At 36.1% G+C, this 18023-nt stretch overlaps 2 protein-coding genes across 3 annotated transcripts; one reads left to right on the forward strand and one right to left on the reverse strand.

Moving 5' to 3' along the window:
- Window positions 1-676: 676 nt before the first annotated feature.
- Window positions 677-6736, forward strand: LOC135581304 (galactoside 2-alpha-L-fucosyltransferase-like). Of its 2 annotated transcripts, none has more exons than XM_065155061.1 (3): window positions 677-910; window positions 1013-1273; window positions 4756-6736. In XM_065155061.1, the coding sequence occupies exons 2-3, from the start codon at window positions 1063-1065 to the stop codon at window positions 6210-6212; spliced, it is 1668 nt and encodes a 555-aa protein (XP_065011133.1). In that variant the 5' UTR covers window positions 677-910; window positions 1013-1062; the 3' UTR covers window positions 6213-6736. The 2 variants fall into 2 exon arrangements, with proteins under 2 accessions (XP_065011133.1, XP_065011134.1); XM_065155062.1 differs by having other exon boundaries at window positions 1019-1273.
- Window positions 6737-9379: 2643 nt separating this feature from the next.
- LOC135641116 (mitochondrial uncoupling protein 3-like) lies at window positions 9380-16862 on the reverse strand. The gene is made up of 2 exons (XM_065156173.1): window positions 16419-16862; window positions 9380-10245 (listed from the first exon to the last, which is right to left on the reverse strand). The coding sequence occupies exons 1-2, from the start codon at window positions 16809-16811 to the stop codon at window positions 9706-9708; spliced, it is 933 nt and encodes a 310-aa protein (XP_065012245.1). The 5' UTR covers window positions 16812-16862; the 3' UTR covers window positions 9380-9705.
- Between the last annotated feature and the right edge of the window lie 1161 nt (window positions 16863-18023).

Here is an 18023-nt window from a genome sequence, read left to right on the forward strand (position 1 = left end):
AAGAGTCTAAGGTAGACGATTATGTGTTATCCTCTCTTGTTGCCCACGTGGATAGGAGATAAAGGGGAGACTGTTAGAGGCGATTAAAGGCTACGTCCTCGTAGAATGTTTTATGAAATATTCTAATTATGGATAAAAGCTTATTTTCGATATATTAAAGGGGGAGTTACTTTTTTTTACCATTCCCCGTCCACACTCATGTATCTTATGTTATTAATTTGAGTATTAGAGGGACCGCTTTGTAAAATCTCTTCAAATCATGGTCTTCACACAGGTGATATCTCGAGAGTTCGACGTTTTTATCTCCGAGATATCTTGAATAATCTTAACATATGGGTTCGGATCATATCAAATTGATTAGATCATCCAAGACTTAATCCCTCAACATATGGGATGCGACAGATTAGCTCGTCATACGATTATGTTTTCTGAGTTCAATGCGGTGCACTTACGGTGGTGGTAGGAATCACAAGCTTAGCATGTTACGGGATGGCGGTGCGGGTGTTATAGTCTTGGAAGGTGTACATGCCATAACCGGGTTCAGTACATTGAGTTGAATCCGACCCAAACCCGACGCCTAACCACCGACACCCGACGCCGGTTTCCAAAATGGGCAGATCCGAGCGCTATTATTGGCAGCCTAACGCTACTTGTCATCTTCTGGCCGTGATGACCTGAGCGGCGGAGAGATTGCGACCCTTTTTTGCTGCTCGCATGGCACCGCCCCCCATCAAATCCGACAACTGTGCTCTCACTCACAGGACTATACATTATTGAAGAAAAAGGACACGAGACTGCAGTCCCCGAGCCAGCCATTATGAAACTGGCAGCATTACACCGAGATGCGATCATATTTAACATGTTTCTTTGTGTGAAAGAGTGAAGTAGATCGCGAGATTTCATAGCCTGAGTGAGACTGCTATCTAACATTTTCTGAACAATGCTGTAGTTTTAGCTTTCTTGTTTCTCGGGGGCCATTGTTTAAGTATCTCATTCTGCTTCTGCTGAAAAGAGACAGAGAAAGAGTGCATCTGCGTGTGAGCGAGAGAGGGAGATGCAGTGATGGAGAAGAAGCAGATTGGAATGCAGCAGACGCCGTCGGGCACGAAGCCACCCGAGACGAAGACCGCTGGGTCTGGAGGACGGGGGCTCATTGTGGTGCCTGCCTTGTGCACGCTCGTCCTGCTCGCCACGGTGCTCTCCGGAGCCCATCGTAGTCTCTCAGTCGATTTGCTGCTCAAAAATCACGCAGCGGCAGCAGCATCACAAGAAGGTGACTCCTCCCCTTCCTCCTCTTTTAGATCCTTTTGCGCGATCTCCACGGGTTTGGAGTTCCCATCTCCTTTCTCATGATAAGCATAGGTTCCAAGAACGATTGGCTTAATCGCTGTTCTTGGATTAGTGTAGTTTTGTTTGGGTTTTGATTGCTGATTCCCGTTTAGGGATAAGCTTGAAATCGAAGCCTTAGATGACGCCTTGAGTTGAAAGACTTTCTATAAGTTCATGATTTGGGATCGCATCTATTAGGTCTTGATCACCGGGAAGAAAGCGAAGAATGGAGAGCTTAACCGGGGATGGGGAATGGGGAATGGTTGGCATTTCAAAGGTCGGTGGGTAATAGCTGCGTTGCCATTATTGGCCGCCTTATGTGGTGTGTTCACTGTAGGTGTGGCTCGGCTGTCTCGAATAGGACATGGTTCAGCAAAATATCTGAGTTGGCAGCCAATCAGTGGTCGGTGGTGCAGGGCCCGCACCTCTGTTCACTCAATTGAATGGTTTGGTGGATTTGGTCGCTTTTGAATATTGTCATGAGTGAACCTGATTGACTTGATTGATCTATGCTCGTCTTGAGTCTGTGAGAGGGAGCATTACCCCAAAGTGGTTCTGAATCTATGAACCATTGTTTCAATATAAAAATTTGAATCAGATTTAAAGTGGATTGAAAGGAAATGACAGTGTGATGAGTGAAGATCTGATTAACTTGGACCTATACTTGATAGGTGAAATTCTAGCTCGGTCCAGTATGTTAAGCCATGAGGGTTACCAAGAAAGGTGAACAAGTTTCGAATTGAAAAATAATATGGTATAGTGTTACCATCTAATTTGGCTTAAAAGAGGATCATAATCTGTATCCATTGTGATGCCTCGTATACATGCAGTATCCGATCTTATTTTCTTACCTGTTCCATGAAACTTGCTCCCATTTGGACGAGCATTCTTAGATGCACTCTACAAACGTCTGGGCTTTCATAGCAAATTGAAGCTCCAAAATGACCTGTAAGGACCACGGCCTAATTCATTAGTCGACTAGACTTTGAGTCAGACATCTCAGTACAAAGACAATACAAGCATGGTAAGTATCAAAGTTTCTGGAGCAAGATTTTCTTTTAGTTGCCTGAATCAAATCTGGTTAATTAAATAAAAATGGTACAAAAAGCACTCATCCTAGCATTGGAGCGTATCAAAAAGTTCAACCGAGAGGGGCACGCCTCTCTCCAAAAGTCTATAGACCTCATGTCTCTAGCATTCCTGGCCAGCCAATTGACCACCTCATTTTTCTTCCTATACACATAGGAGAGATTATATACATCAAAAAGATCAAAAAAGGCCCAAATACTATGTACAACATTTCTAATGGCCCGAGGAATAGGGAACTTGCAAAGCAGCACACGAAGAAGAATCTCGGAATCAGATTCTTCATGCACATGACAAAAACCTTCTGAGAACACAGCTTGCAATCCCACCAGCATGGCCATCGCTTCACAGTATAACACCTCCTCCCGATCTACAAACTTGCATCTGGCAAAAAATGGATCAGCAACATCGTTATGAAGAATGAAACCAACACCCCCTACTTGGTCCCCTCCCACAGAACCATCACAGTCAGCTTAACCCATCACAGCTCAGCTTAACCATAACATGGAGCAAGATTACTAGTGAGAACGAGTGGCATCACTATATTTCTACTTTAGGTGGTCAAATGCCTACTCATACTCTTCTGTCAAGGCCAAATTATTGATGGTTCATACCACCTTAAATTACAAAAGGAATAGTTAACTAAGGACTGAACTTTGCAAGTCAACCTTTCTGCATCTTTCATGGTCTTCAGAGCCTTAAATAACGCATTTTTTTTTTATTTTCCATGGTGGGTGCCCCTTTGGTACAACATTAGGGTTCCTTTATGAGCTAAGAGATTATAATTCAAGTCCTAGAAATATAGATGTAAAACTGAGTACATTGATCCTCCTCATGCCCCATGTGGGGGAAACCTTGTGTTCTAGCTTCGCGTTCTAGCTTCGCCCTTTATTGTGGGTGCCCTATGAAGCCAAAGAAATTTCAAAAGTTATATCTATGACCTTCCGTTACTACCAAGTTGGTGCCTGAAGTTTTTATCGATGTGCATTTAGTAAGATCTAACATTTTTTAGATTACAAGTTGGTGCCTGAAGTTTTTATTGATGTGCATTTAGTAGGATCTAACATTTTTAGATTAGAAGGCATGACCTTGAAGCAATACAAGGTCATTCTCAGTGTGAACGAGGTCTCTTCTCATTGTTTGGGTAGATGTGCTTGTATTTGAAGAACATGTCCATCAAACTCCTCAATGCATGTCCTAAGTTGCCTAAACAATCATTAAATCACGAGGATAGTGCTGTCCTGAAGCTGCCTAAACAATCACTAAATCATGAGGCCAGCACTATTCTCTTGGATAGAATAAGTCCAAGTCTATGCAAGCACACATTTCTTGTTTACCTTCTTGACAAGGCAAATATTGTTAATTGGTTTTGACAATGGACCTTCTAGATGAGGTCAACATTTAGACCAGCACCTAACGTCTCTTGGGGACGATGTGTAGGATTGACACTTGCCCAACCCATAATATAACATTAATATTACTGATTAAGTTTAGATTTAATTAGGTCCCTAGCTCAGTAGCCGACTCCAAAAGAAAAAAATATCCTTACATATACAGTAAAGTCTGCATGTGATATATAGCTCTTTATATTTTCTTTGGCGATGGCATGTACACTTGTGGTGGATCTGATCCAGATCTCAATGGCTATCATCCATATCACCATGCTAGCATGGTATCTACATTTCTGTCCTAATAATACATAGGAAATCATATATTTTCTAGCCATATCAGGTCATAAAGCAATCAGATTGGGTTAATGCTAATTCAAAGTATAATTTTATTTTTCCTAGTAATGACCTGTGAATGATGGAACACATGCCAACCAATCATTTTATTTGCTACTTCCAACAAGTTGGGTGCTTTCCATGTCTGATATATATATATATATATATATATATATATATATATTAAGGAGTGATATTAGAGTTTTGATGAGGTGAGGAAGGAGGTGAGATTTTTGTTAAAACAAGAGAGAAATCTTTCATTGCTGTTATGGAAAATTGATTGTAAACTTACCATTACTTGTGAAAGAAAAAGAACAAAAAAAATTTTATGATGTGATTCATAGGATTCATGTAAGATTTATGTAAGGTTCAAAGGACTTTCTATACTAACAAAATCAGAAAAGGAAGACAATACAACATTGTTGCTTATATGTATTAGTGTTTATATGTTGACAGACTATTAGACGAACTTTTGTGATTCTCTTCATTCTTTTTCAGATAAATGAACTCAGTGTTATGTTTTTTGTTAATTCCGATTGCTTTCTAGTCGGTGACTGAACTTAAACCCATCAACTAAAGTGAGTGTATTCTTATTGTATTTGTGTTCAACATTCAGTCTCCAACAGTAGCTGTTCTGTAAGTTCTTCAACTATTGAGCCACCAAAAGACAAGTTACTTGGAGGTTTGCTCTCCACTGCATTTGATGAAGCTTCTTGCCTGAGCCGCTACCAGTCTGCATTGTTTCGAAAATCATCAAACCACACTCCTTCGAGTTATCTTGTAGAGAAGCTCCGAAGCTATGAAGTTCTCCACAAAAAATGTGGCCCAAACACTAAGCTCTACAACAAGACCATAGAACAGTTGAAGTCCAATCACAGCATGGGGCCAATGGAGTGCAACTATGTCGTATGGATACCATCCGATGGCTTAGGCAACCGGATCATTAGTATTACCTCAGCGTTCCTCTATGCCCTCCTCAACAACAAGGTCTTACTGCTCTACCTTCCTGAAGACATGAGTGATCTCTTCTGTGAACCATTTCCTGAGACCACTTGGGTTCTTCCATCAGATTTCCCTATCAGGAACATTAAATGGGTCTATAGTTTCGATAAAGATCCTAATAGATATGGAGATTTGCTGAAAAGAAAGGTGCTTAGGAATGACATGAATTCTCGAAATATTTCAGGGCCATTGCCAGCATATATATATCTCCACCTAATACATGCTAATGATGACTTTGATAAGATGTTCTACTGCAAAGAGGACCAACTACTGCTTCAAAAGTTCCCTTGGCTGCTGTTAAGATCAAACCAGTATTTTGCACCTGCTTTGTTTCTCATTCCTCAGTTTGAGAAGGAACTAAGTCTCCTCTTCCCAGAGAGAACCACCGTCTTCCATCATTTGGGACGTTATCTTTTCCATCCATCAAACACAGTCTGGGGCTACATAACAAGGTATTATGAAGCTTATCTGGCAGATGCAAAGGAAAGGTTAGGAATGCAGATCAGAACATTTGGGCAGGTTGATCTAGATAGCCACTCTAGTTATATCATCAATTGTGCACTGACTGAGAGATTGTTGCCCAACATTGATCTGAAAGATCCTGTTCTGCCAACTATCTCTGGAGTGAAGCCAAAAGCTGTTCTTGTGACCAGTTTAAGCAGTCGTTACTTTGAGAGGCTAAGAGACATGTACTATGAGCATGCGACAACTACTGGAGAGGTAATCAGCGTCTATCAACCAAGCCATGAAGAGCAGCAGCACACGGAGAAGCTTAGTCACAACATGAAGGCTTTTGCAGAGATTTATCTCCTAAGCTTGAGTGATGCTTTGATTACTAGCAAGTTCTCTACCTTTGGGTATGTGGCACAAGGCCTTGGTGGTTTGAGGCCATGGATTCTCGTAAGACCCAAGAACAAGAATGTTTGTCTCCATTCCATGACAATGGAGCCCTGCTTCCACTTTCCTCCATCTCATGATTGCAACACAAGAAGGAAAGTTGCAATAGGATCGGTAGCCTCATATCTGAGGCACTGCGAAGACTTTCCTAATGGCATCAAACTGTTTTATTAGGAAATGATGTAGCTGCGATACACAAAATTACTACTGCATGGTCTATAAGAAACATACAGTGAACACTTGACAATTTCATGCAGCTTGATTCCCCTTGACCTACAAGTTCAATCCTGAGTTGAAGACTATACATCAAAGATTCTCAAGGATTACCATTGCTGCTGTTTCTCCAGTACAAGACTTCCTGTTTTCATGGAGGAGACATAATAGTGGATTATATTTGTTTCTGAATGTCCAGAAATCATTTTGAAGCTAAGAGTTGAGCGGAACTGCTGATGAATAATGACTTGCTTCTTCTCAACCTGTATGCCTTTGAGGGATGTGTTGCTACTGCTTGCAAACGAAGGCATTGTTTCATTGTTGCTAGTAATGGTTGTTTCTGGTGTTTGTTTCTATTACAATGGATGTATTATCTTAACTTCTCTTGTTGGTAGTAAAGAATAGGCGATTGGTAGTTGGAACTTTCATGTTTGGTTTATCCTAGATTCTACAGCTTTGTATATTATTGGTGGTGAAATTTTACTTTCCAGGAAAAATGTGTCATTAACTAACATAACTGTCATCCATATTACTAATAATGTTATCTTTGTTTGTGTGCAGCATTTAATATATAAGCTTGTCTATCTTCATCTACTAATGTAATAGCAACAAGAAAATCATATGACATGGATATTTTTTCCTAGTTAAAATAGAAGTTTCTAGATCTTTATTTATAATTTCTTATAAGATGAGCGTTTTTAGATCTTTATTTATAATTTCTTATAAGACGAGCATAATTTTGTTTTACAAGATGTTAACATAAAGATAATCGGTCAATCATCATCTGTCACACAAGTACAGAGAAAAAGGCTCAACAACATACAAGTCCACAAAATCCAAGGGTGCTAAAATTGCTAAAATCAAGAATATAGATCCATAAAAGTTGACATCAGAATTAATTTGAGTGTCAAAGGGATCAATTTGGGAAGCCTCTCTCAACTTTGATCTTCGTAGGTAACATCTCGGGAGCATGTTTTTTTCATCCAAGAAGAATACACTTTTCACCTCGAAAAACTCTATATATACAGATTAGATTAGGGTCAAGTTAAGCTAGTAAAGACATCAACGATATTTTTCCTCAACGAGATTTATTGTCAAATTATGATTGAATAAGCTTCCTGACTGCCAACTGCTTCCGACAATCGTTTCATTAAAAACACTTATACGTAAATGTATATATTCATACATTTAAGAAGAAATTAGATGATGAAGCTAATTTTCGTAATGTACAATTAGGGGAAGGAAAAATAAAGGTTGACGGGTGAAACGTTAAAATCTTTGATTGGTGACCTCCTTGCTGATTAAAATAAATTTCTAGTTGTTTCTTCAAAAATCCTTATCTACTGAAGTAGTTCGTAAAATCTGGAGACATTCTCATGGCATGTTTACAGTCATTTTTTTTCATGTGTTTTTATAGCTCTAGTGAAGTGACCATAAAATTTCAGTCTCAACAACGATAAAAACTTTAGTCAACGTTCATCTTGTCAGTCTGAATCGTACCATTCCATACTAAAGTATGATATGATGGGATGTACTCATGTTACAAAAAATATTAAAAATAGCTCTAAAAATGTATAATTTTAAGTTAAAAATATAAAATTAGTATAATTTTAAATAAAATAATCTAAATTATAAAAAAAAATAGTGGCATATTTTTTTTTATTTTGAGTTTTGAGAAGTAGCTTTATGGAAGATTCCGAATAATATTGAATTATATACAAACAAATGATTTGAATTGTTAGATTTTTTGTTAAATAATTAACACTTTAAGATCCAAATGAATCAAGTAATCGATCGATGAATATATTTGGTTTTACTACTAAAAAAGATCAATGTGACTTTATCAACAATAGATTTGGGTTCTCGATTATATATATATATATATATATATATATATATATATATATATATATATATATATATATATATATATATATATATATATATATATATTTGATATGTTTGTCGGACTGATATTGATCTTACGACATAATATACTAATACACTATATCTTATTAGTACATCAATGTGGTGATGATTATAGTTTAATCGTCATAAACTACACATGTCCGAGGTGGCTCTCAAGACAAGTATGATTGTTGTATCTAATGATGTAGAGCATAGAGAATGTTGAAGCTTCGTCATTGATTAACTATTTCGTATCATAAAATTGATCATTGTATCATTGCTTGGAGAATAATGACCAACTATCATTATATTATCGCTTAGAGAAGAATGACCAAGTATCACGTGAAGCTTGATCAGTTGAATCTTGGATGGTATGCATAAAATATTATTCCTTAGTCTATGCACCACTCTCAAATTGTGTTGATGAGACTATCAACTCCTTAGAGTCATCGTCATCATCAATCGAGGAACTACTATCCCATGTCTTAGGACCGATCAAGTTATTGAATATGATTAAGAAGTTATCTATAATTTTTTATTAGAGAGTTCTTTCTATAACTTAGATGTTAATCAGCTTCATCTGCATATGTGAGAATAAGAGAAAGAAATAAGTGAGGAAGAAATTAAGATAATATAAGAGTTTAAGAAAATAAAAGGGGTAAATGGGGAAGAAAAAGATTTAAACCCCTTTCTAATGAATTTGATCGTTGCAAAGGGACATATATGTTTGTATGTATATATCACCCGTTATCGAACGTTATAGAGCCTTTTAATATATATATATCACCTGTGATCCACATACCGATCCACCGGTACATATCACTTATACCGACCTTTATATCATGATACAATGAATCCTGTCCTTGATAACTTTCAATATTTTTTTATTGTAGAACTTTTAAGCATTACAAAAGATAATTTTATCAAAAAGAACATTGGCTTGAACCAATTATGTCTTTTACATTCTGATGAGTCAGTTGCTCATTTCTACATTGTAATCTAGCAAAAATTGTTTGGATACGAATGAAGAGACTCTTTCATTTAAAGGGCAGACCAAGCATCATAAATGCTGATGAAATTGCTGGAGAGGCAAGAGAATTTAATGAATGAACATTTGTGGAGCTCTCATGATGATCTCCTTTTATAGTGTTCAATTCTTAGTATTAGCCTTCTAATTTATTTGAGAAAAGCAGAAAAACAATAACACATAAGAAGCATAATACAGTTCATACTACTTTCTGTCTACTAGTTATGAAAGTCAAAGGTGGAAAGAAGTCATATTCCTACATCAAAACTATTATTAAATCTCAAAGCTGCATATCGCATTAATTCCTCTCATTGAATAAGCCATCACAAGGCATAAATAAAATTTCAGTCTACCTGCACACCAATTCCATAAAGCCTATGCATAAGGCAACGGGCAAAATGGTTTGAACTTAAATGAAGGTATAGTAAAGATAATTAAACTTTTCCCCCTTTGAATCTGAATTTAATGATCGGTAGACTTCCCTTGCCTCTTTGTCAAGCTGTGATGATAAGAAATTTATCAGAAAGAGGAAAGACCAGAGACTCGCCGCAACTTCTCATAAGAAACCCAAAACACAAATTGCCAAGGCCCTAGCCTTGCCCATGTTGGGAAGAAACCTTTCCACAATGCCCTCAAGCCTTCAAATTTCACAGTCTTGTACAAGCAGTCAACAGAATTTCTGTATACATCTGCATCTCTGCCAGAAGTCTGATTCATCATTCTAGTTTTTACCACATCAGCTGGACAGCTTAGAGCAGTCGAACAAAGTCCAGATGCCACTGATGCCAATGTATGAGCATAAGTATTATCTTGACATATCCCTTGTCGAATAATAAAATGCTTTGCCTGATCGTAACATGTCAATTCACCCATATTGACCAAAAACGCTCTTTGAGCATTAGGAAACACCCCCCTCCAAAGGCCTGGAAAGCCTTCTTTCTGGATTATTTTCCTGAAAGCATCAAATAGTCCAGCATACCTGGGCTGGTTAGCAGTGCTTAAAAGATGGCCATCTGCTTGCATTCTTACCTTTATAAGATCAGCAGGGCTTGCCAAAATCTGCATTTTGAAGATGTCAAAGTCAATACATTCAACAATCACAATGGAACATGCAGAATCATGCTAATTTCTGATCTCAAATATATAACCGACTTATGCAAGTCTTAAGCTTTGCTCTGATACCAAACGTCACAACTCGGGCCTAATAGACTAATTGGCCTGTCAACTTCGTTTGGCCTAAATCATTGATCAAAATGCTTAAGCTGAAATTGATAGTAATATACTCATCAAACCTTTATAAGTCAATCTTAATCTTGTCCACCTCTGATGTGAGACTAATTGAGGTGTTACACTTCTGCTATTATGACTATATTTTCAAGACATCAGCACACAAGTATTATGCATTCAAAAGAAAGTCAAAACATTCCAATTTATACAGCTATGCTGACTTCAGTTTGCTACATGTAGGGGTGCAACAGAAGACACATTTGACAAGGTGAAAATTAGAAATTGGATGTTCAGGATCTAATAGAAAAGATCAGTGAGAAGGAAAAGAAGGTAATTTTACTTTTTTATCTAACTAAACAATACATAACTGATATTCAGTAAAAAGATGTTCTCAAATAATGAAGATGATATGCAATTTAGTGTTTCATCAAAAATGAATATGATTTCTATTAAGGAGATGTAATTCCATAGAAGAACAAAGAATGATGAAGAATCTAAAATCCTCTTATGTTTTCTTCCTTAAATGCTTTATTCTACTTATTTTAGTTCTATCAGAGTAGTTAAAGAAATTGATCGTTCTTCTTCTTTGTTTATTTCAGGGTTTGAGAAATGTCTCAATTTTCTTTGCTAAACATAAAAATCTCATCTCAACTTTAGTGCAGTGTATGTCAAAATACTTCTTTTGGTATTCAGATCCAGTGTTCTTTAGCATATCGGAAATACCAATCACCTAGCACTGATTGTTATACTATATTTCATAAACACTATGTTTTAGTGAATGCAAGTTTAGGAAGATAGCATCTGTGGGCAGAGATGGTTGAACAGTTGCGGGTGACGATGGTGGTCAGAGTTCAGTGGGCCCAATGCCTTTGAAGTGAAACTACTATTTATAAATGATGGGATGGTGGTGATGGACAACAAGACTGCGATGCTGGGCTCTTGGTGCTAGGCAGGGAGTAGCTACAACACTAGTGGAGATGATGAGAAGCCAAAGAGGCAGTAATGGAGGTGTGCAAGGGGGAGGAAGTGAAGGTGAAGAGGAAGAAAGAAGAATCAGCATATAAAACTGAAGGTTTCAGATAGTAGATAACAATAACTTAGTTCTCCAAATGATTGCTTTTTCAAAAGCTACAGCAAATTTAAAGTTTTAGAAAATTTAGGATCGGTTTGTTGAAATTTTTAGAGAAGAAACAGATCATGCTAAAACTTAGAGCTTTCTAATGGAATTTGCCCATAATATAATATAACCTATTCTTAATTTGTTCTAAAGATTAATACAATTTGTCAATAAAGAATTTCATAGTCATGTTCATGATGTAAGTAAGCTGCAATTTGTTGTTTCTTAGTCAAAATCTAAAGTTTTAGCTAACTCTATGTTTAACTTTATTGTTTGTCAGTTTAGTGTTGAAATTCTTTTATAATCTAGCTTAAACGTTTAAAAAGTTATAATTAATACAAATTTTAGAATTCATATGTATCTGTGCTAATCCTTCTATGATCTAATTTCAAATAGTTTGTTTTATATCTTGAAACAGAAATTTATATACATAATCAATTGTCCATGTCTAACTTGAATATTTTGAATCTAACACAGTTTAAAAATTTTTAAGTTATGAGCTATGTATCAAAAGTCTTGTAATTATTATTTTCAAAATATAATAATTATGAAGTTCAAAACAGTGCATGTATTATTTCACCATTTATTTACTTTTTCCTTTACACACTATGAACTCTGTGCTACATGTGTAAATGGTCCATTTGAGTACTTTACCTACATAATTTCCTCAAGGATCAAGATTCTCTCCTCGTATTGATCTCTCAGTACAATGAAACCATTAAATAATTTGGCACCCAAAAGAATAGTTAAGGCATATATTATCAGAGAGATAGCTGCTATGAGCAGTATTCAAAAGTGAAATGTGAGAGGAACAATAACCCTACTTATCCTAATCTCTATTTCACAATGGCCTTGACTTACGAGCTCTTTCTTCCCTGTGATGGAAAGAAGAGCATCTTGGAAAGTGGAAGGAAAATCCAGTTAGGAGAGCTCAAGACAATGAGCTCACAACTCCAGAACTTCCCTCTTTTTTTTTTCCTCCTCTTTCACTCTTTTCTCCTCTCCCGATTCTCTCCTCCTCTGTACTTCTCAACCCAATTGCAAGGATGAGGATCAGTTGAATCAACAGATTGGCTAACCCAAGTTGATTCAAAGTGATACCAGCTGATCCAGGGATGAAGATATAAATCTTCTATCACTTCACAATATCAGCATTGGTATGATCTTGATCTGAAGTGAGATCAAACGAGTTTGGTGCATCAATTCAACTTATAAAGATTAATTAGTACCTACAGATTCTTCAAATCCTGTGGAATTAGCTAGTACGATAAACTGGTATATTCACCTATGAAAAATTAAAATGTTATAATTGGAAGTGGAACTCCTATATCCTGTGCTTTCTTTTGAGATTCAGTTATTTATGCTCATCAATTAAAAGCTGCTTAGAGTGAAGCTCATTCAAGAGAATAAAATAACCCATAAACAAATAAAAATAAAAGAAAAAATGGACTGTGTATATTATATATGATTAATATGGTATACATATATAATTACAAGAAATAAAGAGTGAATTGTGGATTTTTTTATGATTTACACTTTCCCTTGGATGAGGGTCTATTGAAGAAGTCTTGGTGAAGATTCCAAAGTCCAATATAAGGAATAATGAGGAAGAGCGTAGAAAGGAAATGGATAGGATAATAAGAGGATCCTTAGGAACTATAATACCCAAAAGGCTCGAGCTACAAGGAACCAAGTTCGCAGCAGTCTAAAGGTGGTTACAATTATGCTCAAGATAGAACAGCTAAGATTAAGAAACCCTCCACTACTACAAAAGGTCTCATGTCAATCCTTCATATCCCCAGGGATGGAATGATCTTATCACTGACCATATGGTAGAAAAAGAAACCTGTTTAGTTGGAATTGTATAGGTGCCAGTAGGAAATCAGAGAAGGGATATCTTGTATCTCGAATTTGGCAGTGATTAAACTACAGAAAACTCAGGTTTCAATATCACAAACCAAAAGGATATTCATTCCAATTATTCAGATTTCAAAATTTTTGGACTATCCTAAGACACCCGAGAATGTGGGATTTGTGTGGCATGCAAATTCTACTAAGGGTGCTCTGCTCCAGTCTTTTTTTAAAAATCATAGCCTCACTAAGGTTATTCTTTCCGTTGGAATTGTAGAAGGTCAGAATATACTCCCTCTATCCTCTAGAATAATATTGCCTCTTTGGAAGCTAAGAATGGCATCAACAATTCATCTAATGGGGAGGAAATTGGACTTAGGAGTATGTACAATCATAGCATGACTCTTTTGAAAACAATTAAACCTCAAGTGATGAATTAAAAATAAATATTGTTGGATCAATAAAGGGGACAGAAACTTGAGATTTACCACAATTTGGTCACTACAAGCCAAAAGGCATAGGAATTTTATTATAAATATTATGTGATAATTCATACAGAAACTAAAGAGATAATGAATGCCTTTACCCAATTCTACAAAAATTTGTGGTCTGAACCTATTGTCGCTCATTCTAGAAATCACTACTAACCAAATCTTAGGGGTTTCGATAATGAGGATGCTAATTCTCTAAGTAATCCTGCTATCTTCTATCTTAGTGTTGTCTTCTATCTGGGAATAAAACTCCTGTGCCAAATAGATTTACAATTGAATTCTATAAAAAAAGTACCGGAATATTATCTCTTCCTTTATAACATGCATTTAATTGTTTCTATGAGACTTCTAGGATTCCTAAGGATTGGTCTAAGACATTTATGATCTTTATTCCCATAATTAAAAATCATGTTGAGGTTAAACACTAGAGGCTTGTTTCTATATATAATGTGCATAACTATATTCTTGCAAAGGTTTTAATTGATTGGACAAGCTCACTTACACTACTTGATTTCACACAAACAATCAACCTTCACCCAGGAAGAGATAGTCATGAAAAAAATTTTATTGTCCAAAAGGTAGCCTACTCCTTATGCAATTCTAAAGGAAAATTTAACCAAGGTTCGTAATACCGTACCGTACCGGTGTTTCGATCTGGGCTCGGTACCGGTACGGTACGGTGTACCGAGACTGTAGCTATGCTACGGTGCTACAGTGCTCTGCTACAGTGCTACAGTACTCTCGGACCGGTACGTACCACCCGTACCGGGCGGTACAGTTCGGTACTGCAGACATTGAATTTAACTATGGTATGATTAAAGTTGATTTGGAAAAGGCTTGCTATCCTGACATATTATCACCAAAGTTCTCAAACTGAGGAATTTCCTAATAAATTCATTGGACAGATAACATCAACGGTAATTATTCAAACTGCTTCAAGGATTGAAGGGGAATAAAGCAGGGTGATCCGCTTTCAAATCTTAATTGCATAACCAAAGTTGTGCTAATTGGTCGATAAGTCCATTTTGTTTCAGAAACAATCCCAAATTGACATATTGTGTATGCTAACGTATCATGTCAAGCATTCATGCCACTGTAATTTTTTTTCAAAATATGCTCAAGTTTTTACAAAGTTGTGAATGTCTTACTAATCAATGTATAAGTTTGAAAAATTCTAAAATTCTTTTTCCCAAATATATTAGTAGACATTATAAATATCATATATGTTCTTGGCATGTTATTAGGGAAGATTTGTCATCTCTAGATACCTTGGAGCCATGATTGCCCTTAATTTGATGCCTTTACATACTTTAAGCAGTCATTTGGATGCCTGGATCTATCCTTCATAAGGTCGCACAAAATAATAAAATATTCTTATAGTAGAAAGACACCAATTCTCTTGGTATTCATCTATTTGCATAGGATACACTTGCATCCCAGTCCAATATATGCCTAGATGTGCATGACCTCCATTAATGTAGATATACTTTGCATGTTACTCATATATTTAACTATCTCAATCATGAAAATAGTCTTTTTTTAATTATTTTTTTATCAATTCATAATGTTTTACCTCCATTGAATATGATTCTCAAACTTGAATACGTCATCAACTCTAACTTGCAGTCATATCATTATCATAGCTTTAACATGATGCGCTTCCAACAGCACTGCAGTTCTAGTATATCTGTTAGGTTGTATCCAGAATTAAAAAGAATTATATTTAGTGAAAATTTGAACCCTCGAGGATAACTTACTGAGAACCAAAATTTGAAAGGCTTAGAAAATACTACAACAGCAAATTTGCACCTGAAGTGTGACAACCAAAAAGATGAATATAAAAAAGTTGGAGGTCTGCCTCTATGTAAATCCAATGTAAGTTTATAAGGAAAGTAACATTTCAGCTTGACATGTTCACCTTGGTTGTTTGGACTATCTGATCATCTTATGACCTAAACATGTAACTGATATGATTTCATAGTATTTTTACTCATCCTCTCCTCATAAATCCTACCTGTACCGTGCATTATGTGGCTGCATGAATAGACTCATTAAATATACCTTTCTTATCCAATGCATTAAAATTTAGTTATCTTGAGATATATCACTAGTTTGATTTTCCCAAAAACACACTTGCCTTCTGAAGAGAACTGTTTAAGATCAACTGAACTAAGACTTGTATGTACCGTACCAACCATTGCTTCTACAATTAACACATAAAATGTATGCTACTAACTAGTATAACAGTAGCGTAGAGGTCCTTTTACCCAATCGACTACCTCATTTATACTGATCTTATATCAAAATGATCAAGACGGAAGTCGTACATGCTATGTAATCTCTCTCAGAAGTTGACTACGGATGCAATAAGAGAGAAATTCACCTTTAGCAGCAGCAATGACAGATCAACATTCGATTTTTTTTTTTCTGCAATTACCATTTGCAAGAAAATAAGAATCAAGAAAACTGTGTAGAAGGCACATCTCCAAAATTTGCAACGCACAAGAATCAATCGTATTCAGCGAAAACGGGATCTCGGATGTCACCTGGGCGATGACGCCAGAGACGCCTCCGGCGAGGGCTTTCCCAAGGAGCGAACCGTCCGGCGCCGCGGCAACGCGGAGGTGCTCGTAGCTGACGATCCGTATGGGGGTGTAGAACAGGTGGCGGAGGACGGCAGGAGAGAGGCCGCTGTAGAAACCCAATACGCCGCCCTTCCTCCAGATCTCAGCTGCAACGCGGAGGGAGTTCCCACCGGCGGAGGCGAGCGGGCGGGTGCGGGACGGGGGCCGAGAGGACTCGCCGCAGAGCTGAAGCCGTGTCTTTAGGATGTCTATGGGGAAGGTCGCAGTCTCCGCCACCGCCGCCGAGAGAGAGGCCAGGCCGATCTTGGAGGCTGTTCGGAGCTCCAACGCCGCTTCTCTTCGGCCCCCGCCCATTTTTCTTGGCGAGTCGAGAAAGGCCCGGCTAGAGAAGGGGAAGGACTGAATTAAAAATTAAAAGGAAGGACTGTAATTTTATCTGACTGGATCAATTTAAGTTCTGATTGAAACGAGTAATTGATGGTTTGTGTGGTGCGACTTCTGATGAAGAGAAGATTTATGGTATAATTAATCTGAAATCAATCTTTACTAAAATATTAGCTCACTTGTAAACTCATGTATCGAGAATTTTCATACGCTGGCCGAGATATAATAGGTTTTGGAGAGGAGGGTGATATATCAATCAAGGGATTAATTACACATTATTTTTTAATTAATTATCTTTAGTATCTTAATTTTTTATATTTTTAAAAATTATTTTAAGATCCTATATTTAAAAAGTAAAACATCTAATCTCGTTGACAAAAATAAAATAAAATTAAATATTTTATTTTTATAAATAGAAAATTCTTAATTTATTTGTTTAAATATAAAAATAAAAATAAAAATAAAATATTAAAAATAACTAATTACCTATAATTAACCCTATCATAAGATGGAGTGATACACCATTAAATACTAAGCTACACTTCAAACAGTAATATAGTGAGTGATATACCATCAAATCCAATAATTAAAGATTGAGGAATCAATATCTCATTTGATAAATTTTTAAATATATCAAACTAATTTAACTAAAAAACGTATAATAATGTATTCTGATTCAAGATTTAAATTTTTATTTAATAAATTTATATATAAAATATTGATTTGATGATGACAAATCATACCAATTTACCAAGATTCAAAATCTCATAATATCAGCTAAATTAGTTAATCAAAACAGGACTATTCATGTAAAAAAAAATCCCATCATCACCCGGTGGAAAAAAATAAAATCTACTATTTGCATAATGATAAGACCAAGTTAAAAGGAAAAACAAGATGACAATGGTTAACCAAGAGTGATACTGGCAAGTCATCTATCTATAGAACATCTTAAATGTTTGTAGCTCTTGGCAGTGGAAATTGGATGGCTTAATAAACAAATCATATCAGTTATGTATGTTTTTAAGAAGAAATAATATGTATCTAAATTGATGATTTTTAACTTTAATTAAAAATACTTTATAAAATTATATTTGATGATATCATAATTCATATTTTAAAATTATACTTGATGATTTTTATGATTCATGATTTATTAAGATTTGTCGGAATGAAAATTAC

This window comes from Musa acuminata, chromosome BXJ3-6 (genome assembly GCF_036884655.1).
Source record: "Musa acuminata AAA Group cultivar baxijiao chromosome BXJ3-6, Cavendish_Baxijiao_AAA, whole genome shotgun sequence".
Taxonomy (NCBI): domain Eukaryota; kingdom Viridiplantae; phylum Streptophyta; class Magnoliopsida; order Zingiberales; family Musaceae; genus Musa; species Musa acuminata.